Below are 24,676 nucleotides of genomic sequence, written 5' to 3'. Positions count from 1 at the left end.
CATCCTTAGTGCTTTAACAATACTGTTGGATGCCTGGCATGAATACTGTAAAGCTCAAGAACATAACAAAAGCCTAAGGACCAGAAAGTCATTCCTCAGATTATTTTGAATCAGTATGACTATTCTTAACCTGCATATTGTAAAGGTCATTGAGATAGCCACTAAATACATTATATACTTTTACTAGGTCTGATGTTGTAAACTAGCAGTGAACAAAGGCAGACTGATGGACCAGCCATAACAAAAAGGACTCCTTCCCTGTCATTCTTTTCCTCTCCTGCCAAGGTATATTTCACCCCTCATTCCAACATCTCCTCATCCATTTCCCCACTAAGAAGCAATAACAGGACATTATTCTGCAAGCAGGAAGATGCTATGATCATGCTTTCAGAGAGGAAGATCCAAAGCTGTAGCCTTTTCCAACTGCCTCTTCTTTCCAACTGCAGTCTGCAGAATACTGCTCAATACAAAATGGGGCCCATTTCTATATTAAAATTTTCAGACTGAGAGGTAGATACTTTCTTTACATGGGTCTTTGGGAGGGGCAGGAGAAACGGCAGTAAACTGATCCTGCTCAGCTATCTCAGTAGTGTCCCAATTCTGTACCACCACATCACATCAATATCACTTTTACTCCAGAAAGTAAAACCCTACATGTGGCACTGGAAGGAAACAAAAGGTTGCTGCAAATACCATAAATAGTTTAATATTTCAACAACTCTTTTCAATCTTGTATAACAGTGGAACTTGAGAGACAAAATTGGCTAAAACACTATCAAAAAATCCAAAGACGATGTTGAAAAATAAAATTATTGCAGGAGGAGACTGAAGAAGGGAGAGGAAGAAGAGGGAAGATGAATAGCCAGTGGCACTCTGTTCCATTAGATGGTGCTATCCAGCTCCTAATGCAGCTTTCACCAGCCAAGCAGTGTATTTTCTCTTTGAGCTCATAAATAATACATTTCAATCACAGGAATCAGGATGGTTATGGAGTGCCACTCTGCTGCCGCACACTGGCAGATGGCGTGTGCTTTTAATTAGGGCCTGTTCACCTATAATGTGACACTGGGGTGCAGGAGTGAGTGTGTGAGTGTGTGTTTGTATGTGTGAAGTTAATAGAATGTATTAAATATGGAAGCTCATTCTCATCTGCAGCTGCTGTCCTAGCAAGATTTGAAGGGGAAGCTGATTATTTCTTCTAGAGAAGAAACAACCTCAAATCATTAGGATGTAGTATAATTCTGTTGCTTGATAATGGATTGATTTCAAATCACCCCATACACATATGTAGGTTAAACTGTGCAGAAACATATATTTTCTGAAAGGACATGTTTCCAAGAGATACAAAGACTAACATAAACATATTTAGCTTAAAAGTAAAAACACCACCACCACCAAGTATCCATTAGTGGGTACAAGTCTTTCAAAATGCAATACAAACGAGTAAATGCTACCTACATAAAAAAGATAGATGGGACAAAAGCAAATTCTTGTTCAGTATAACGCCTACAGCTGGTGGGTTTTTTTTTGTTCTGTACATATGATGCATTAATTGTTACATCTTGTCTCTCTTCCTCTCACTACATCCAACAATTGTTGAGAAAGAAGAGATACATACTGAGAAAACAGATCAATTTTTATCTATAATCATAAAGTTGCACTGTTTTTACCTTTTATGATTTCTTTAAACTTTTATGAATATTAACACCCATAGGAAGTAATTTTACATAGTCTTTAACACAATCTTAATTCTACAGCTAAATCAATGTATCTCCACTATTCTCTAAACACACTTTAAAGACTAGCTCTATATCCTGACACTACTTTTTACTAAGGTTACATTGAGATTCAATATATCACTTAAAATAAAGATGAGCTTAACTCAAAACTCAAACCCAATACTATAATGACTGTAAAACATCCTTTCCTCCCCATTGAGAGGTGCCAGGGGAACATTTTACCAACATTCAAATTCTTTAAAATTATGTAAAAAATGTTAAGATATAAACAAACTGGCAGGTTTGGAGTAGAGGTTTTTTTGTGTGTGTGTTTTCTTTTAAATAACAACTTCTTATATGCAACAACAGTTGTGAGCAGTGTCAAATCCAAACCTCAACACCCTCTCCACTTCAAGAGTTTCTGAACTGAGTAGGCACTAAAAGCAAGAACTACCCTAAGAACTGCGATACTGCTTCAAGTCCATGAAAAAACGGAGGTCTTCTGAAAGTACAGTAGTGTATGTAAGCAACATATGGTAAAGATACACATGCTATGAAAAGAATTTGTTCATTCAGACATATATCTGTTGGGGTTTTTTTTAAAGAGCACTGCTCCAAAGATCTTCTGGTTGATGAACAGAGTGGTCAGGTGATCAGCTACTCTAATGGAGTGTATTTTCAGTTCAATAAGCATAAATACTAAAACCAAACGTACCATTTGAAGGGACAGTTCAAAAAGCCAGTGACAGTGGTTATCTTTATGAAACTTCACAAGAGTAACCTTAAAGAAGCACTATCTAAAGACAGAGAGGCAGATGAAAGGCAGATTGGCAACTGAACAAGAGGCTGTACTGTATGGATGATTATTTATCCAAGGGGGCACTAAGGAACAGAGGGCATACAGCACTGCAACAAGTTTAAGCCAGTGTGAGTGAAGAGGAGCTGCTGCAATTTTGCCATGCTCCCTGGTAGGCACAAACCCTCCCTCTGCCTCCTTTAGATGAGCACAGACAGTCTGATTTGGCCGCAAGTGAGCCAGACCAACTTGGTAACCTGACAGAAGGCTATGTACTACAAGAATTAACTTCATTTTTTGTTGTTTTGGTTTTTTTGTTTCCAGATCAGTGAGCTTCATATACTCTGCATGGGATTGGATGAGTATCAGCACTGAGGAGGAGGGAATACAGCAGTACTAATTTTGATGGATATAGTTTGCAATTGATCCCTTTCAGAAAGGCCAACCAAGTCATGTAAACAAAGGGGACTCTTCAGTGAGAAGGTACCAAGCAAACTCTCCAGAGAAACAGAATGGAAAAGCAATTTTGGATACATACACTCAAAGAGCTCCCACAGACCTGTGGGAAAGGTCTAATTCCTAATGCAGTAATATTCATTAAGAAACATAACGTAAATGAAAACTCGAACTACATTTCACAATGCGCTGTTTTTCTCACTATTCTTTGAAAATAAATACTGAAAAATGGCTGAAAGATGCAATAAGGCATTTTGCTTTTGTCATCCAATTTTAATAGAGAGCACCTTTGATTTTATCTTCTGCAAAGACTTTCCAGTGAGCTAGTGACAGTGGGGCCCAAGCAAGAGTGTACAGTTGAATATATTCACTCAGCACTCTTACTGTGCACACTCAAAACACTTCTTGTGATCCCTACTTACATGCATCTGTCACACAATTAGTTCCCAATTAAATCAAAAGAATGTACTCAATGGGTAATAGACTTGGTGCAACGGCTTCAGACCAAAGCCACTGCAGGTGGGTGGCTACACAAGGTAACAGATGCACATCAGCAGAAAATAGAAAGAGTAGTTGGGGGTTAATGCGCGAACAACACCAGGGCCAAAACATTACCGCAGACTCACAGGCAATGGGCACTGCCTGCTAATGTTAAGAGACAACAATGCCTCTAAATAATAGTAAAAAACACAGAGAAAACAGTATTTGTCCTAATACTCTACCTTCAAAGAGTTCCTCTTTTTTCTTCTCTGAAGCACAATCAAATACCTAACGTGTCCTCACAAAAATGAAGCCTGTAAGAAGCAAAGTCTGAACTAACGACTATTAATGAAAAATGAAATCGCAACTGAGGTACTTCAGAAAATAGTATCTGCTTGGGGATTTAGATATTTTTATTTCAAAATGTTTACTTATGTCATGCCTGGCCAAAAAAAATTAAAAATCTTTGTGCTTTGCTAAGCCAGAGTGTAAGAAAAGAAGGTGAAACATACTTGCTTTTTAAGTACACAGCACCAAGCTTTCAAAATAAAGCTGGCCAAACAATGTCTTTCTCAGAACCACTTTGCATTTACCAGTATCACAACATGTTAAAGGCTTAAGTCATCTTTCCAAGACCCATTTACAAACATGTTGAAATCTCTTGTCTTTGTGACTGTCAACAAGTACAATGTATTAATAGATCACACCACAGTTATAGGCAACATACGGCAAAAACAATGGCTATTATAAGTTGTCAGCTATTGAGTGCACATGCAAAGATAAAAGAGGAGGATTGTGGTACATATACTGTGCAAGCAAGACAGAGTACAAGGGAAGAGCCCAGCAGGTTAGAATATTCACAACTTTCAAAAAAGGTCTAGAGTAAAACGCACTTTTCCTTATTAGTTTGAGTTGTATTTAATAAATTAAGGCAAGTGATCAGTAGCCAACCTCTAGGAAGCCCACTAGGGTTAATAATTCCGGAATGAATCATATGATGATTTTATTTAAGGACACAATGTACAAAAGTGGGATACTGACTTAGAATACAGTACCATTATATCAAGTGAGGGATCCTTTTTATAAAAAGGTCAGCTTTCTCTCACTAAATTATATTTTCTTACGACTGCTGCTTTCCAATTAACATCTATTAACTTAAGGTAGAAACAACACGAATTTTCAGAATTTTCCATTGTTACTAGCAAAATGTGCACCAGATGAGATTTGCCTTACGATATTTTCAGAATTACATGTCATTTAAAATAGAAAATTTTGACAATAAAAAATTATATGCAGAAAAATCGTTTTAGCTTACCTTAAAGTTTTATTAGCATTAGTGAAGATGTACGTCTCCATATACAGAATTGCTTCAGAGGGAATGATTATTTATATAAATATATGCAGGTGTACTCATACATATTTCCATATATATGTATGTATTTACAACCTTTTTTTCCTCTATAAAGGTCTCATTGAAAGACACCAATAAAGGTGAAGCAAAAGCTGCATGTAATTACTATTTAATACTAAAGAAAATAACATTTGACAACAGATGCGTGTTTGAGACTAGGAGGTAAGTACTTCATAGGAATGTAGTTGCGATTTGTCTAATTAAACATAAGACCAACAGAGGAGTGTGGATGCAATGTTTTATTATCAAGGTGTTCCTCAAACTCCATCACTAGACAGATTTTCAGTACTGCCACCTCAAGAGACAGCACAACACCACCACCACCTGCCTGTTTTCTAAAAATCAAAGCAAAGCTTATTCCTGGAAACAGGATTTGCTTGGCAGAGTGGGGGTGGTGGCTGGATGCTACGACAAGAGGAAAGAAGAGTAAAGAAAAAGTAAAATTATACTGTTGGTTAACTCAGCATTATTTCCTCAAATTTTCTAATGAAGCAGAGTCACTAGACAGTCTTCACAAAAAGCCTACAGAAAGAAACCTACAAGCCAGTACTTGGTTTCTCTGCTAATATACAAAATACAAGTTTCAAAGAAATTGCTAGGACATATGTTTGGGATACAACAGCACTAGAGATACTTCATGAGAGAGGATTTATAAGGTTCAACAAGGCCAAGTACCAGGTCCTGCACTTTGGCCACAACAGCTCCATGCAGTGCTACAGACTGGCGACAGAGTGGCTGGAGAGCAGCCAGGCAGAAAGGGACCTGGGAGTTTGGATTGACAGGAAGCTGAACATGAGCCAGCAGTGTGCCCAGGTGGCCAACAAGGCCAATGGCATCCTGGGCTGGATCAGGAACAGTGTGGCCAACAGGTCCAGGGAAGTCATTATTCCCCTGTACTCAGTGCTGGTGGCGCCACACCTGGAGTACTGTGTCCAGTTCTGGGTCCCTCAGTTCAGGAAGGATATTGAGGTGCTGGAGCAGGTCCAGAGAAGAGCAACAAGGCTGGTGAAGGGGCTCGAACACAAGTCCTGCGAGGAGAAGCTGAGGGAGCTGGGGTTGTTCAGCCTGGAGGAGGTTCACAGGAGACCTCCTCACTCTCTACAACTCCCTGAAAGGAGGTTGTAGCCAGGTGGGGGTTGGTCTCTTCTCCCAGGCAACTATCAGCAAGACAAGAGGGCAAGGGCTTAAGCTGTGCCAGGGGAGGTTTAGGTTGGCTATTAGGAAGAAATTCTTTACACAAAGGGTAATCAGGCATTGGAATGGGCTGCCCAGGGAAGTGGTGGATTCTCCATCTCTGGAGGTCTTTAAGATGACACTGGATGTGGCACTTAGTGCCATGGTCTAGGAACCACGGCAGTAGTGGATCAAGGGTTGGACTTGATGATCTCGGAGGTTCCTTCCAACCCATCTGATTCTATGATTCTATGATTACTCCCAAAGAACAGAGAAGAGGAATAAAGATTGATGAACATTAGAAACCACATTTGAGAGCTGGTGACTGTGATCCAGCGCACATGATACATGCTTTATGATCAGATACAAGGTTTTGTAGCTTTCTAAAGCAAATATTGCTACTTTGCATCCCAGAACTCAAAACATCTAATAAAAACTTCAATCTTTTCCATGAGATCTCTTTCATTTTCTTTAATCAAACCAAAAATGCCTCCCCAGATTTTTAGAGAGAAAGACTTGTGGCTGTTTTTACGAAAGAACTTATTTTTCTTACTATATCTTTTCATCAGTTTGTGCCTGTACCCATTTCAAAGCAGAGATCACGGATGACCACCCGATCAACAGGATCATTCATGTTGGAAAGCAGTTTCGAGGGTCTCTCCTCCCAAATCCTCTGCTGAAAGGAGGGTCAGTGATGGCATCAGATTAGATTACTCACAATTTTGTCCAGTCAAGTCTTTAAAAACAGGATGTTGACCAGGTCACCTAGCTGGGAAACATGCTCAATTGTTTGGCTGTTCTTGTGAGGAAAAAGCTTTTCCTTAGAGCCAGTCTGAAAAACTCCTCTTCCTGCACTTTACATCTGCAGTCACTTTTTCTCCTATCAGACACCTCTGGATACTTTGATCCACTGGCTGCTTTTAGGTTCCCTCAATGTTTTTTCTTCTCCAGGATGAGCCAGACCAGCTCCCTCAGCCTTTTCTCACAGTGCTTCAGCCACTCTGGTGGTTTCTTCTCAGCTGGCTTCAGGTTGTCCATGCCTTTCCTGTATGGAGGGCTGCAGAAGGTAAGAGTGGATGCAGTACTACAGATATGATCTACCAAGCACTCAGTAGAGAGGGACAATCACTCCCATCAATCTGCTCGCTGAGCAACTCTTGATACATCTTAGGATGCTCTTGGCCTTCCTTGCTGCCAGGGCACACAGCTCAGTTACCAAACACTTCCTCCTTCATGGTCCCAGAATACTATCAGCGCTATTCACAGTTAACTATGATTATTTTTGCCATTCATTGAAACATACATTTTTGTTGCTATACTTCTAAAAATAAAAACAGTTATTGGCTTGATTCTAAGTGTAACGAATCTTTGCAGAAAGGAATGCTTTTTGGAAGGTCAAGGTTAAATAAAAAAGTAAAGATGTTCAAATGAAAGCATTCTTTTAATCTTAATTGGAGTTGCAACTGCAATGTTATATTGCAGGAGAGGTTAAAAAAGAGGGTTACCAGTGAAGGACTCAATTGAACAAGTTGTTCAGTTAGTGAGGAACCGGCAAGGATGTGCTGCAGAAACTAGAACCAGAATTTGCTACAGATGAAAAGTGTCCTGATGGTCTGAAACGAGTAATAGCTCTCTGCTGAGCTTTCACTGCCAAGTCCCTGCCAACTGCTCACCAGGACACTGGGGGAGCTTAACAGTCCAATTACCAGGTGGGGAATGCCATGAAACTACAAGTTCAAACCCTGACAAAGCTGATTTCTCTCTTCTTTCTTTTGAGACAGATATACACCACTCTATTTGCTGTGCCAGTGTTTCTGAACAGTTCTTAAAAAGGCCTGGCCTGCTGTGTATTATCATTACAAATTCCACTATATTTTCCTGGAAAAATCAGAGTTTTACTCCAGTGCTGTGGCCAACATTTCACTCTTCAGCATGGCTGGAGGTTCCCCTTCCATTCTAAGAAGAGACACAGTTTAGCTTGTGACTTGGGTACCTGAACGGGGCTAAACATAGTGCGCCCCTTGGTGATTGTAACTGTTCACTCAGAAACCTACTGGGTGCTAAGCAGCCTTGCTGGAGGCAAGCATTTCCCACTTGACAGTGGGAAATGATTTGCCTTTGATGAAGCAGTAGTGCTTACTTTTAATTAAACAGCAAGGCATAAAGCCTTAGGATATTTTACCTTCTTGGACTGCAGTGTGGTTGGTCAGGATGATGATGATATTTTGATACAACATTTCTGAAGCACAGTATTATTTCTGAAAGATTCAGATATAGAAAACATCTACAATTCCCATATTATTATTTTAATATGGAAATCATAGAAAAGCTAATTCCTTAGAAGAGAAAAGGGACTGAGTATCAGAAATGTGTTATTAGCATACAGTTTTAAAATAAATGAGATATTTTGACTTATGAAAGACTTAAACAGTTCTCTGAAGGTCACCTGAGGTGACCTTCGTCATCTTGACAGACTAGTACTTTTGAGCATACTGAACAGATTCCTAACAAAGTTTTATTTTGTAAAAGTGATCCTTAGATTCTAGTAATAAAGATGATTAATTTTGCCTCTTGGTTTTTGCTCAAGTAAACTTGTGCTTTTTGAGACAGAGGGATTTAAGCATTGTAAGTCCAAAATGAATCTAGTAAAAGAAATTGCATTGAAACTAGATAGGATTCAGTCACCTCATGACCAAGACAACAATAAATCAGAAATACAATTTATTAAACAATGCAAATGAAGTAACATACCATGTGTTCAGTCTGATTATATACAACATACTAGAAGTTACAGGATTTAGAACATTGAAGTTATTATCCAATATTTATTCTCTCATCCATTTCTATCAGCTTTATAGCTGATCAAAAAATCTTTGTTCCTTATAACTCAGTCAGTAATGACAAACATCCTCCACTGGATCTCCTATCACCATATGGCTCAATGACCTTCCCTCATTTATAGCAAAGCACTGCATGTTTAGTTTAGCAAATCTGCAACATCAATTTTGACAACAGTGATGGATACTTGAAATTACAATGTAATACTTAGCAGCATAGAAAATTCTAATATATGCAAAGCCTATTAGTGAAGTCTAGAGCCTAAAAAAAATCAATTTGGAATTCATAACAAAATCACCATCCTACTTTGTGCATACAACAGAGTACTGAATATTATTTTTAGACATTTGGGATTGTAAATACAAGCCTTTGGACAATGGATGTAATGTTTCAAAGCTCAGAAAAAAAGGAATGCAGGTTATTTTGTACACTGTGAACACTACCTAAGGCAGAGAGAGTCAAGAGGACTAGATATTTCTTTCTGTATTTTTTTCTATTTAATTAGTTACAGGATATGGAAGTCTTCACAATCTCTACTGGTGATTACACTAGCATGAAAAAAGAGGGGCTGAAAACTCCATCCTGAAACAAGAGTGGAACAGTAACCAGAAATGCAATGGATACAAACTCTGAGTGTCTCTTCATCCCCACAGGAAATCAGATGCAGCTTCTCACAAGATGAAAGAGCAGGAGGATCCATGGGTGAACAGAGGCAAGGTTTGAAGGGAAAAGAATATTATGCTCGGTAAAGCTCAGCGACTGATTCACCATGTCAGAGAGATGGATTTGCAGTTCTGAGGCAGGCATAGCTGATTTTCATCATCATAAATAACGCAGCACCTCTATGTGCCAGAACTACCCACCATGACTTTCCGCACTGCCCAGCTCTCCACTCCTTGTACTTCCCAAGTGCTTTTAGCACAAGCAAGCATTGGAAAAAGCCAGACCCTGCACAAGCTAGTTATGGAACAATATGTCCACAGCTCATTATCTTTGGGGTGTAATGATGATCAGCTAAGACATATTCAAGATCTCCACTAGTTCCAATAAAATAAATTCTGCTTCTCAGGACCTATACATTGTAGGTATTTTTCTGAAGTCCAGAAGTAACATAGCAATCAAAGTATAATACTAAAACCTGAGTGAAGTAACACAACAGTCTTGAAAGCTACTTCACATAAAAGAAAGAAAGAAAAAGAAAAAAAAGGGTTACACCCATTTTCCTACTATTTCTCCTACAGTTACACTAAAAAAAAGATGCTGAATGGATGATGCAGTTTTAGAGGTGGAGGCCATACATCCTACACCCTAACTCTCCAAACTGTAGATCCCAGCACACAATGCAATACTTTGATCTGACCAGACAATATATGCTTTGAGACAGAAAAATGAGATTAAATTTAAAACTTAAGTCCAGTGAACAGATGTCATTCAATAAACCTACTGACAGATCTTCTGTGCATTGAAACAGTTTAATCACTGCAACAGAACTGGAGATCAGAAATACTCAGGAAGACAAAGAGAGGGATCAATTTTCCTACTTCAAGAAGAGAAACATTGACAAATGTCTTTTAATCTAGTCAAGCCTAAGTACGTTAAGTATAGATGTTAAAATTTAAAGGTGAAGATAGGCTAGGGTCAGTAATTGTTAAGGAATCTTCCAGTCAACCTCTTACACTCTCTCTTAGAGTCTTAAAGTAAGAAGGAAAAAAACCCTCACCTTATTCTACTTCTGTATCTATATCTATATACATTTTATTAAATAAGACTGAGTTCAGAGCGGTACAACTATATATCAAAAAGGTTCTGCATTTCAAGCCAAAAGTGTGCTCCAAAAAAACCCAGACAGTACCTAATAGCTAATTAAAAGTCACAGGAAAATATTCACTCACATGAGTGATGGTAGCACTTTTTGTCCTCTATCTGCAAGGAAGGAAAAAGAAAACATACAGCAAGCACCAGCTCCTTTTCCTCCCATAAGCACATGACTGCTGGCTGCAAGAAGTTCTTCTCAGATAACATTTACTCTAAATGTAGAATTAACATCCGGCTTAAAACTCAGTAACTCAGATGAGTACTGTCTAAGGTTACCGCACGAGATAACAGGAGAGGAAAAGAGGTATCAGGAGTGGTCTATTTTTCATAACAGTGTTTTCAGTATAACATTTTATGACCAGATTACCTTTCCTTTGACATGTGACATGACCTTCCATTCCCCTGGGTAGCAGAAAAGGTTTCCAATCTAGGAACAAATTACCCACAGAAGTTGCAGAAGCACCAGGTCCCCAGCTAATGGTAACAATAACTTGCATTGATAAAGAATTTCTCCTTCAAGGGTTCCAACAAATTGTTGGGAAACAAAACCCCACAATCAAGCCTCAAAATCCATACAGATTAGTAAGCACTGCCAGTAGTTCACAGAACAAGGAGTTCTGTAGATATACGTATAGCATACTTTTTTGTCCAGTCCTGGACTACTGTAGCTAATAGGACTATATTCATCCTATGTTGCCCTTGCTTTCAGAGGTGATTGTGAGGATGCCACCGCCAGTTTGATAAATACTCATATTTCCATGCAAACTCTGCAAATAATAGGCAGCAATCTGGGGTATAAGTTATGAACTGAAAATAATAAATTAAATTTAGTAAAAAATATGCTTAATAGCTCTGGAAATCAGGAAACCTATTTAAAGGTCTACATAAAATGCATTGCTTATTACTGTTTTGTAAACAAAACACTTGAACATTTATTTTCATACTATAAATTAGTTAGATCAGGGAAAAAAACATTATAAGTGAGACATATAATTTACTTTGGCCAGTAATAAAACTACTTAATCCATCAATGTTCCTCCCTTCAAAACTAGTTTACATATGAAGACCATTAATTTGAAAACCTATTTGCTAATTAACTGGACTAGAAAAATGCTGTGATATTTTAGATGGGTCAAAGATGTTTTCTGAAACTTAGCAGCAGCTTAGTTTCAAGGCAACACAACACAGCTCTATTTGGCATCACAAACATAATTCAAGCTATAAACTTAAAGGGCCATCTTACGCATTTCATTTGAACTACATTGACTTCAAAACATTTTCCTGAGAAGGAGGCAGTCTAATGTTATTAAAATAAATAAAAACACTGAATACATTTGGATGAGTGAATGAATTATTGTTTCACAAAGAATTCCATTAGTGATTCAATACAAAACTTCACAAAATGTGATGGCTTGTACCTGGCCCTTTCCACTCCCCTATTCTTAACTTTGACTAACAATGCAAATAAATGAGGGCTCTGCACCACACACACCCCCAACCACCCACCCTGGCCACATCTGGCTCTTTCATTGCCATTCTAACACAGTCTGCAGAAATTTAACATTCACGCAATGCATAACTGTGACAAGATAAACTGACTTTCTCTTACACCAAGGCTCTCAGGAAACCCATGCCCACACTTCTCCTGCTTATGCAAACAATAAAGATGTTTACATCTGTGTGTGACTGCTACTGAGTATTGTGATAATGTGGATGTTTGTTGGGGAAATACATGATGCCACTAAACAAAGACTACCAAGCAAAAATACGATGTATCCTGCAAGCAAATACTAGTTAGCAGAAATCACATGCTGTGTAAGAGAAAGATGGAGACAACTCTCTAAAGATTGACCTCACAGGATACAATAAATTATTTTCATAGGCACTTAAAGTCACAGAACTAAGTTTAATTACATAAGCTTTAATACCACAAAGGATTAGTGATTATTAACAATGTACTAGAATGAATTACAGTCTCAGGGAAGTATTTTAAATTAATTTAAATTATACACACTTTCTCTGGCAGCTAAAATAAGAGAATCTTACTCTTAAACAAGCTAATGATGTAAAAACAGGTCTTTAATGGTTCCAGACCAGGATATGCCAGACAAGAAAGGACTGTCAAGACCTGTCAATGGAGATTCTTCTGTAATAAGACTAACACACCTGTCATACTTCCTCTAGTTTCCACAATGGATTCCCAGCTTGCTTTAAATAGGGATTTTGCAAAAGGATTACTGAGATTGAGCAGAAGTGAATTTCTGACCATTTGCCACCAATACATTCATATATGCAGACACACACATAGTATTTACTTTGTGCATAGGCTTCTTTTCTTTAGAAGATGTAATGAGATATAACCAATTGCTATTTATTTAATAAGTTACCAAAAGAAAAATGTATCTAAGCAGCAGCTTTCCCCAAAACTTTGTAACAAACATGATGCTGAAGAAAGTCTAGTCCCAAGTATTAAACTGAGTCCTGAGTTTCTGAATACCATCCAAGCCTGGCATTTAGCCATTCCCAGCACAGGACCTTCAAATTTTCCTGAAGAATACTTTAAATATGTTATTTCACACACTTTCTGTTAAGGAAGAAAGCAGCTGAACTCAACTGAATTCTTTCACTTTTATCATATTAAATGCATTGCATCCTGAGAAGAATGTTAGAACTTTATACAGAGATCGGGTAAAAAGGAAAAAAAAAATCAATAGAATAGAATAGAAAGTAGAAAAAAATGTGAGGGGAAAAAAGTCACATTCCATAATGCCATCATACTGTCTAGATGATTTGTGGCATCTTCACTCTTGAGAAAGAACTATATCAAGAAGAATTGCCAAGAATATTCCTCACTAAGGACATCTTCTGTACTGAGTTCTGTGCAAAACAGTCATAGAGCAGCTGGCTCAAGTATTCACACATGCAAGAAAACAACGAAGAAAGTTTCCTTTCATGTCCACTTTTTTTGAAAAAGGAGACAACCATGTGTAATCCAGGATTGTACTTTGTTGGCTAGCAAACCCAAAACCACATGGGAAGAGCTTTATCAAAGAGGCAGTTCAGAGAGCATCCTTGCTGAACGTTGCTGCAGCAAGTGGTTCTGAACATTGCCTGATCTACAGCAGCTCCTTTTTCTTACAATCTTTTTTTTTTAATCCAGAATGCTGATCTTGTAAAGAATACTTGAAATAATAGCTTGTGTATACTGTGCCTTGAACCAACTCAATGTTACGAGATCAGCATCTTTTCATTATGGGCTGCAACACATGGATATGATGAGGAAGTAAATGTTAAATCCACATCCAAGAGTAAGGAAAGGACGAGGTTAGTTAGGACAGCATTTTAATACTTTGGAACTATATTTCCATTACAGAGTGTTTTTCATCAACCAGAAATCATATGCATATGTTTATGGGCATGAATCAGTACCAGAGGTAGTAATTTTTCTATTATTATCATTAGTTCTCAAACAAATACTACTGGTAAATAAATCTTATGTAAGAAGAAATATGTCCCTCTTCTACTGTGCTATAGAAAGAATAATAAGCGGCCACAGTAGATTTAGTCAATTTGGGTGCCTTTCCTAAAATAACAAAACAACTAAAACAGCAAATCAGTCTTTTGAGGAAGCCCTCACTCATCTGTCTTCCAAATATAAAATTTCAATTTTTCAAGATCTCTGTATGCCACATATGTGCTCCAAACTCTTCCTTCAAATTATTACTATTCAAAATCCTCCTCTGTCAAAAAAAAAAAAAAGGAAGTCAAGAAAATTACACCAAATCCAATGCATAGATATCATTTATTGTTTAGGAAGAGCATAATTTTACAAGGGTAAAATAAATGTATTTGGAAAATGACAATCACTGTTGAACCTTTAAATCCAAGACAGCAACTCCAAATGAACATGATCAATGGAACTTAGAGGCAATGATTTTCAGTTGGGAAATGTTACTATAAAGAAATCAAAATATTTGGCCAAACTGTTTCCATTTAGTTTAAAATTCTTTTTCAAAGAAATATGTTCTGATGGTATCTAATGGTTATGTTTTGACATTTTTGGAATAGAATGGTTTAGTTGTCATTCAAAAATATTTTATATATATACACAATACTGAAGTCAAATGGAAATACTTCATACTGTCACACCCCAATCCAAAATCATGTTCTTATACCTCTAGATTTTCCCCAAAAGCACATATATTTCCACGTTTTACTACAATTCAAAGTGTCATTATCTCAGTCCTTTTCACAGTTCTCATCCTAATCAGAAGGCTGAGCAGCATCCAGAGCTCTTAGAATACCGACATCTCTATTCAAGCATACATGATTCTGACAAAATAAGGCAATATAATATACATAAAAGAGCCTAAAATAATCTAATGGCAAAATAATATGTGGTCACTGAAATAATAGCTAAAATTTCCCCAAGGAAAGAGACATTAGTAAGGCCAACCACAAATCTGTGAGTGCTCTACAAAATGATCTGCAAACATGCAGTGCCTGTTTACCTGTGACTCTGGGCCATGCCGCTGCCAGGTGAAAACAAGTATCTGCAATAGCATAGGATGGAAACCACCCTGCACCCTGGGCTCTGGAGTATCACAGCTGCTTGCAGCCCCGACTTTTTTATACTTTTCAAGTACATTACAGAGGGAGCCACATACTCATCATATGGGAAATTAACTCAAAGACTCCTAAAGTTTATTATCACTCAGAATGCAGACAGCAATTACAAAGAGAGAGAACAAAAAATAAGTTATCTGTCTTCTTTGCACAGCCAAGGAAAAACACATACTGTAAAGCTGCAATTCTGTCATCTTATTCCTACAAAGAAGTCAGACATCTCTGCTGGACAGAACTGACGACTTTATTTTTTTCCTGCATTTCTTATCTCAGCTACAAACTACCACTTTGGACAGAACACAGTACTTTCTATAACATGGTATGCCTCTCTTTTCTCATTATTGTTTGGAATTTCTTTTTTTTTGTCCCTAACACAGAGAAACATAAACAATCTGCTGGCACATCTTGTCAATCACAAACTTCATTAGGAAATCCAGCGAGAAAAAGGCTTATTCAGCTTCGATACCTGTCACATGTAAAATTTTTAACAAGACTGTTAAAATACCTGAGTGACAAAAGTGAAAAAAAAAGACAGACACAGGATTCTATAGACCAAGGACTAAAAACAAAGTGAGATTTTTCAATTGAAGTAACAAAATAAGGTATGTTGGAAGGAAGAGAAAGAAACACATTTTTTAAAAAAGAGTGTTCTTAAAAAATTTAACTTGGTGTGAATTACATTGTCGAAAGAGTTGCTAGCAGAATCTTAACAACTTTATGCCCTCTTGAAAAACAGGACATTATGAAAGTACAAGTCAACTCAACCTATATTTGTGCAAAAATCCAGGTGCTCTCATGAAAGTTCTGAACTGGTGTGTATCTGATATTCCCATAACCTGCTCCTTCCCTGGTTTGAGGAATCTTTGAGACAGGTGCCACACAGAAGTGGACAGCCTGACTTTCTATGGCAGTAATAACTTACTCCTGGACATCATCTTTCCTACTGTAACAGCAGCAGGAGATGGCACCTTCTGAGCAGCTTCCCTCCTTTGTATGGGCCCATGGGAAGTCGTGGATTCTCCATCCCTGGAGGTTTTTAAGATGAGACTGGACGTGGCACTTAGTGCCATGGTCTAGTAATCGTGGCGGTAGTGGATCAAGGGTAGGGAACCTGGCTAGTTCTATGATTCTATGATATAGCATGGCCAGAGTCCTTTTCTGAAATCAAGAGCATTAAACCCCTCAGCCCAAAGCCCATGAGCAGAATGCCCTTGCAGCCTGCCAAGTCAACCTACTTGATCACTGCATAGCAGACCTCTTTCCCCGAGGAATGAAAAAGTGCTCCTCGCCAGACTTGTGCTCTAGACCCTTCACCATCTCTGTTGTCCTTCTCTGGACATGACCCAGCACCTCAATGTTTTTCTTCTAGCAAGGAGCCCAGAACTGAACATGGCACTCAAGGTGTTACCCCACCAGTGCTGAGTATAGGGGGACAATTGCTTCCGTAGTCCTGCTGGCCACACTATTTCTGACACAGGCCAGGATGCCTTTGGCCTTCTTGGCCACCTGGTCACACTGCTGGCTCCTGTTCAGCTGCTGGTCCCTTTCTGTTGGGCTGCTTTCCAGCTACTCTTCCCCTAACCTGTAGCACTGCAAGGGGTTTTTGTGACCCAAGGGCAGGACCTGGCACTCAGCTGTGTTGAACCTCATACAATTGACTCAGCTCATTGATCCAGCCTGTCTAAACCCATCTGTAGAGCTTTCCTACCATTCAGCAGATCAACACTCCTGCCCATCTTGGTGTCACCTGCAAACTGACCAAGGGTGCACTCAATCCCCTTGTCCAGATCATGGGTAAAGATATGAAATAGGACTGGCCCTAACACTGAGCCCTGGGGAACACCGCTTGTGACCACCCACCAATCAGATTTAGCTCCATTCACAACCACTCTCTGGGCCTGAACATGCAGCCAGATTTTCATCCAGTAACAAGTACACCTGTTCAAGCCATGAGCAGCCAGTTTTTCCAGAAGAATGTTATGGGAAATGGTCTCTAGGTAGACAACATCCACAGCCTTTTCCTCACCCACTAAGCAGGTCTGTCGCAGTTCAACCCCAGCTGGCAACTAAGTAACACAGCAGTCCACCTGCTCTCTCCTTCCCCCTCGCTGACCCCGGGGCAGATGGGGAGGAGAATGAGAAAAAAGTAAAATATAGTACTAATAACGATAATAATAATAATAAAAACAAACAAACCAAAAAAAGATAAAAGGAAGAGAGAAATAAAATCCAATAGAAACAAGTGATGCACAATACAATTGCTCATCACTTGTTGACCGACACTCAGCCTGTCCCCAAGCAGCAATTGGCTCCTTCCAGCCATCTCTGCCCAGTTTATATACCGAGCTTGACATTCTAAGGTAAGGAATATCCATTTGGACAGTTTGGGCATCTGCTGTCCTGGCCACGTTCCCTCTCCCAGCTTCTTGTGCACCTCCTCGCTGGCAGAGCACGACACACTGAAAAGTCCTTGACCTAGGGTAAGCACTACTTAGCAACAATCAAACGTCAGTGTGTTAGTAACATTATTCTCATACTGAATCCAAAACACAGCACTTTATCAGCTAGTAGGAAGAAAATTAACTCTAGCCCAGCTGAAACCAGGACAGAGTCACCCACTCATAGAAGAAGACTGGGTTGCTCAGGCATGAGCCTTTCGCAAACCCATGCTGGCATGGTCTGATCCCATCGTTGTCCTGCACATGCTGTGTGATGGTACTATAAGATATCTGGCTTCATGGCCTTCCACAGCACTGAGGTCAGGCTGACAGGCCTATAGATCCCTGGATCCTCCTTCTGATCTTTTTTGTAGATGAGCACCATATTGACTAACCTGCAGTTGCCTGGGACCTCCCTGGTTAGCCAGGACTGATGATAAACGATGCAAAGTGGCCCAGTGAGCTCCTCTGCCAGCTCCCTCGGTATGCCTCTATGGATCCCATCTGGCCCCACAAGCCTGTCTGTGTCTAAGTGCTGTAGCCGGTCGCCAACCATTTCCCCTTGGATTACGAGGGCTTCATTCTGCTCCCTGTTCCTGTCTTCCAGCTCAAGGGGCTGGGGACCTAGAGAACAACTGGTCTTACTATTAAGACTGAGGCAAGGAAGGCATTAAGTACCTCTGCCTTTTCCTTATCCTGTGTCCCCATGTTTCCCCCTGCATCCAATGAAGGAGATTACTCTTAGCCCTCCTTTTGTTGCTGATGTATTTATAGAAACATTTTTTATTTTCTTTTATGGCAGTAGCCAGATTAAGTTCCGGCTGGGCTTTGGCTCTTCTATTTTTCTCTCTGCATAGCCTCATGCTATCCTTGTAGTCCTCCTGAGTGGCCTGCCCTTTCTTCTAAAGGTCAAAAACTCTGCCTTTTTTTTTTTCTTTTTTTCCCCTTTGAGTTCCAGCCAAAGCTCTCTGTTCAGCCAGGCTGGCCTTCTTCCCTGCTGGCTCATCTTTCAGCACATGAGGACAGCTTGGTTCTGCGCCTTGAATATTTCCTTCTTGAAGAATGTCTAGCCTTCCTGGACACCTTTGTCCTTCAGGACTGCCTCCCAAGTGACTCACTCAGTCTCCTAAACAGGCCAAAGTCTGCCCTCTGGAAGTCCAGGTGGCAGTTCTCCTGATCTCCCTCCTTACTTCACTGAGAATCAAAAACTCTGTTGTTTCATGATCTCTTTGCCCAAGGTGTCCTCCAACTGTTACATCACCCAACAGTTGGCAAAAAACAGGTCCAGCGGGGTACCTTCCCTAATTGGTTCCCTCACTAGCTGTTTTAGGAATTTATCTTGCACACTCCAGAAGCCTCCTAGACTGCTTCCCCTCTGCTGTATTATATTCCCAGCAGATATCCCATAAGCTGAAGTCCCCCCTGAGAACAAGGGCTAGCAGTATTGAGACCGTTCTATGGCTCTATGTTCCATGATTCTCTAAAATCAGATCAACAACCATGCTGGTCAAAGCAGGAAGAGCAACTGGCACTGAAAAACCAGTGCAAATCATTTTGTTCGGTTTTGTTGTTAGGTTAGCAGAGATTTGCAAAAATCAGATGTACTAGTTTTAAAATCTTGAAGGACATGTCTCAGATGAAACTGCATGCATTCAATTAACTTGTTTCCAATGCAAAACCTGTTTTGACAAATTTTTCCCCTGATTCTTCTATATGCTGAATAGTTTTATTAATAAAATAATATTGCATATTCTAATAGAAAAATCAATTCCATTAAAATGCAATTTACAGAGACAAGGAAAAAATGTATCTATAAATAAAAATGCAACATCCACCAATTAACAGAGAACATAATGGATAACTGAAATAAATCTACAATAAATCAAGAAAAGACCTTAAAAAAGCCATAAAAATTATTTGCAGAAAAATTCCAACAGAGAGACTTAAAGCTTTTGACGCTCCTCATAACTACAAGAAATTAAGGAAATAGAAAGGAAAGGAGCTGAAAGCATGCCAAATGATGCTACCCTGAACTTATTACCCATTGTTAGTATCTTTACAGGCCAAGGAAGGCTGGGGATGTGAAAATCATAGTAATGTTGCTTAGCTAGAATCTCTGGAGCTTATCCAGGCTAACATCACACTTGAAGTAGGTCTACATGTAACAAGGCCAGGTCAGCCATGGTGCTGTTTGGTTAAACCTGTCACAGAAACCTTCAAGAATGGAGATGACAAACTCTCTCAGGGGAGATCTGCTCCAGCCCTGTGCTGCCCTTCTGAAGAGAACTCCCTTCCACTAGATTTCCTTGTATTAAGACCACCGAGCTTCAGTCACCTTAAACAAACAAGAAACTTTTAAGTTCGGATTATCTTCATTTACAACCAGATGTTTTCTGCACCAAAACCAGACACAACATAATGCCATTATTTAAATCACAAATTATATTTAGAAATACCCCTTAAATCCATTTAGTTGAGATTGTAATCCAACACATTATAAACCATCAAAAGTTCTAATTTTGTCAACAAAGCAGAAGAAAATAGTACACTCATTATGAACCATCTTTTTGACTCAAAACCTAACATCTTGCCTCTCTGCATATTGATTTTCCCCCAGTACAAATCACTCCCTTCCTCAGACTGTCTGCATGGGTAATAAGGCAGAAGGACAGACATGAAATTACTTACAGTCTACTAAATTCTCCCTCCCTGATGTTAAAACCTGGCCTATACATCTGGGCCTCTAAACACTGTGACATTTACTTCAGGACTCTGGAGATGGCTCCTGTGTTATTCTGAAGGTTGACAGTGGTGACCTCACTTACTCTCAGACAGGAATGCTATTCTTCAAAGTTACTGGTCAAGTTCTTCCAGGTGGTAGAAGAAAATCCAGCACTACTAGATGAGATATAGAATATATTTGCCAGGAAAGTCATAAACAAAAAATACTGAATTTTCCACCACAATCTATACGTACACGTGTCCTGGTTTGTCTGGGATAGAGATAATTTTCTTCCTGGTAGCTGGTACAGTGCTGCGGTTTGGATTTAGGATGAGAGTGATGTTGATAACACAGATGTCTCAGCTGTTGGTAAGCAGGGTTTACATGCTGGCTGGGGGCTGATGCTTGGGAACTGGCTGGGCATTGGTTGGCAGGTGGTGAGCAATTGTATGTGCATTACTTGTTTTGTATAATCTGATACTATTATTATTATCCATTATTTTTTTTGTCCTATTAAATGTCTTCACCTCAACCCACAAATTTTACTTTCCTTCCCCCTCCCCTCAGTTCTCTCTTCCATCCCACTGGGGAGCCGGGAGTGAGTGAGCAGCTGTGTGGTGTTTAGCTGTCTGCCAGGTTAAACCAGGGCAACAAAATTAGGGGAAAAAGCACAGTAAGCAAATAAGGAGACAATAACTAGCTGATCATACTCCAGATGTACGCTTACAAATATGCACTGTTTGCAGTAACAAAGTATTTTGACATTCTCTAACTGAAATCACAAATCAATAATATTAATCTTTAATACTTCCTACTTTGCTACAAGTTGGTTTTTTATGAAGCCCTTAGGTTAACTCCAGTATATTGCCATGTCACATTACAGCAGCCCTGAGGACATGGCAGGACTGCTTATCTTGGCACAGAAGAAGCTAACGGGGCATCTATTTTACCTGTGGGCGTGGCATGAACACCAACGCAGAATTGTTGTTGTCATCCCAGCAGATCTCTAAACATAACAGCTGCTGATCATTTCTTGCTAGAAAATGCTATTGCTTTTAGTGCTCACAAATGTGTATACACCACAAGATTTAATATGGTTACTGATTTTACAGTGTCTGAGGACAGACCCATCAAAAACTGAGATCTTTCCCTTACAGAAAGGGACAATTTGCATTTTGATATGGTGTCAAAAATCAGACATGCAAGGTAAACATATATCTTATGTTTTCTATCCTTTAAAATTTGCCAGTGAACCAGGTACGTACTTCATTTTTTGGGGGATCTGAGATGGGGGCCTGGTCTCTGAGTATGGTTTATAGGCAAGAGATTACAATAACTTCCCCTGTGCTCCAGCAGCAAGGGGCTGAGCAGAGGGAGGGGTCCATATATGGTCTGTGAGGCTGGTGCCACCAGTTACTGGTACAACCAGTGAGGTGGTGCTGGCTTGCTTCCGCCGACTGCTGCAGGTTCAGCTTCCTCACTGCTCACCCTCCAGCACAAACTCATTGCAGAAAGCATGCTGTGGCCCAAACAAGAGCTTCATTCGGCTGTTCACCACCTGCACATCTCATGGGCCTCAAGCCATCTTCATTACATACAATCCTTTCTTTGTTAGCCAGAATCAGGGCAACCTGGGATACTCAGGACAGTGAAAAGCAGAAGGCCTTGATAGCAAGGGAACATGATTGAACTGCTGTGTGGAGTTGGCAATGAAGGTTTAGTAGCGCTAGTTCAATTTCAGCCCCACAGTCTTTCTTCTCATGAGGTTTGTGGAATACTTGTGCCTTGAAGAGCACAGAGTGCACCATGGTTATGCAAGTTCAGAGGCTTTTGTTCCCAATTCTTCCCAGCTGGAGATGATTCACTGCAAAAGCAGCTCACATGTCTCTGCCTGTGGTCCAGTTAAGTAGAAAAGTGAATAAACTACCAGTGGACAACAGAATTTTGAAGTGCTGGTGGGTAGCACCCCCTGTACACACAGCAGATTATCAAACATTCACCATGCTTATGCCTAACCTTTGCCAAAAAACAGTGCGTGTCTTTCACTGATAACCAGAGAAGGCAGGCAGGCAGCCAGTATAGCATCCTGTGTGGCAGGATGAGTGAACCCTGCTCCCATTGCACACGGCACCCTGAGGCTGGACAAAGCACATGGTGGCAGGGTTTGGCTGCAACCTGGCTCTGGCTCTTCCCTTCCAGGAGAGACACAGCAGCCAGACTAGACATGAACTTTGTCAAGTTCACAGATTATTTAGGGTTGGAAGGGACCTCTGGAGATCACCTAGTCCAACCCCACTGCCAAGGCAGGGTCACCTAGAGCAGATTACACAGGAACATGTCCAGGTGAATTAAGAATGTTTTCAGAGAGAGAGACCTCTCTGGGCAGCTTGTTCCAGTCCTCTGCCTACCTCATATTGAGGTAGAACTTCATGTGTTTTAGTTTATGGCCATTACTCTTCATCCTGTCTTTGGGCACCACTGAAAAGAGTCTGGCACCATCCTCTTGACACCTCCCTTTGAGATATTTAGATGCATTGATGAGATCTCCTCTCAGTCTTCTCTTCTCCAGACTAAACAGGCCCAGCTCCCTCAGTCTCTCCTCATCAGAGAGATACTCCAGACCTCTAAACACCTTTGCAGCCCTTTGCTGGACCCAGTAGGTCCTTGTTCTTGTACTGAGGAGCCCAGAACTGGACACAGTACTCCAGGTGGGGACAGTCTATGTCCTGTCCCTTCCTCATACAGCAGGTATGGCCCATACCCTGGTGCTTTCGAGGCAGCCCTGGGTCTGGCTCGGGAACCAGGGGCTGCCCATTCCCTGCGCTTCGAGCCGGGCCCAGGATGGTGCGGGCCCCGATGTCGCTCCTGCCTCCAGGGCAGGCTCGGCTCCCCCGCAGGCTCCCCGGGTTCCGCACAGCCCCGCGCCCGCGGCCCTGCCCCAAGCGCCGCCGGGACCCCCACGCCTCGGCAAGGAGACCCGGTGCCACCGTCCCCCCCGGAGCCCTTCCCCGCACCTGTAGTTGTAGCCGCCGAAGCGCTGGCTCTCCCGCAGCAGGGCGCGGTACAGCCGCAGCACCTGGGCACGGCTGGACGCTGCCATGTTGCCGGCACCGGCGCGGCTCCTCCCGCGACGGTGGGGCCCCTTTTCCCCGCCCTCCCGCCTCCCGCGCCGGGCGGGCGCAGCCGCGGCGGGAGCGGGGCCGCAGGGCCGGCGGTGAGTGAGTGGCGGCTCGGCCCGGGCCCGGCGCAAGGCCCGGGCGGGGCGGGGAGAGGAGAAGGCGCGTCCCCGGGCGGGCCAGCCCCCGGGGCGGCGGGCTCGGGGGTCCGGGGGGCCCGAGGGGCCGGGTCCCGCCGTGTCGGGCCTGCCCGGCAGCTCCGGCGGGGGCACAAGGCGCGACCTGCCCCGAGGCTCCTGTCGGGCTCGGCCGTGCCCCTGCGAGAGGCCCGAGAGGGGGAGGGAAGGCCCGAGCGACAGGGAAAGCGAAAGCAGTGCTCAGAGACGCTGGTCGGTGATAGCAGCGTGGCGGTGTCCATCCCGCACTTGTTGGTGTGTCACACGCGGTGGGATGTGGTCCGGGGCTGGAAACTAGCAACAAGTGATGTGTGCCAGGGGATTGCATCGAAATCGCTGTAGACATTTGCAGTCAGTGTTCGTGTAATGGAGAGGGTTCAGTGGAGGGCCACAAAGATGATGAGGGGTCTGGAGCATCTCTCTTATGAGGAGAGACTGCAGAAGCGGTGCCTGTTTAGTCTGGAGAAGACTGAGAGGAGATCTCATCAATGCATCTAAATATCTCAAAGGCGGGTGCCAAGAGGAGGGTGCCAGACTCTTTTCAGTGGTGCCCAGAGACAGGACAAGGAGCAATGGACATAAACTCAAGAAGTTCCACCTCAGCATGAGGAAGAGCTTTACACTGAGGGTGGCAGAGCACTGGAACAGGCTGCCCAGGGAGGTTTTTTGAGTCTCCCTCTCTGAAGACGTTCCAAACCCACCTGGACACCTCCCCCCCGTGTAACCTGCTCTAGGTGACTCTGCTTTGGCAGAGGGGTTGGACTAGGAGATCTCCAGAGGTCCCTTCCAACCCTAAATATTCTGTGATACTGTGAAATCACTGCAGACATTTGCACTCAGTGTTCATCAGTGCCAGTGTACTAGACCTGAGCATGTTACAGTGTCATGTGAGTTGTTCCTCTCTCAATATC

General features: G+C 41.4%; 2 protein-coding genes across 6 annotated transcripts in view; one reads left to right on the top strand and one right to left on the bottom strand.

The window, feature by feature from the left end:
* LYRM4 (LYR motif containing 4) overlaps positions 1-23,658 on the bottom strand; it is a 95,923-nt gene extending 72,265 nt beyond the window's left edge. The window contains exon 1 of one of the 3 annotated variants that reach the window (XM_027676261.1): positions 23,488-23,658. In XM_027676261.1, the coding sequence (XP_027532062.1) occupies positions 23,488-23,573 (86 nt within the window). In that variant the 5' untranslated portion in view covers positions 23,574-23,658. The remainder of the gene's footprint in view (positions 1-23,487) is intronic. The other 2 variants (XM_027676262.1, XM_027676260.1) reach the window with 2 other exon arrangements.
* Positions 23,651-24,676, top strand: part of FARS2 (phenylalanyl-tRNA synthetase 2, mitochondrial) — a 240,071-nt gene continuing 239,045 nt past the window's right edge. For 2 of the 3 annotated variants that reach the window (XM_027676252.1, XM_027676251.1), the window contains exon 1: positions 23,651-23,687. The gene's annotated coding sequence lies outside the window, so the exon portion shown is untranslated. The remainder of the gene's footprint in view (positions 23,688-24,676) is intronic. The other variant, XM_027676254.1, reaches the window with a different exon arrangement.

This window comes from Neopelma chrysocephalum, unplaced genomic scaffold (assembly GCF_003984885.1).
Source record: "Neopelma chrysocephalum unplaced genomic scaffold, ASM398488v2 Primary Assembly neopelma1_26b, whole genome shotgun sequence".
Lineage (NCBI taxonomy): Eukaryota > Metazoa > Chordata > Aves > Passeriformes > Pipridae > Neopelma > Neopelma chrysocephalum.
Note: the sequence above shows the minus strand (reverse complement) of the source record. Positions and strands in the feature narration are given on the sequence as shown.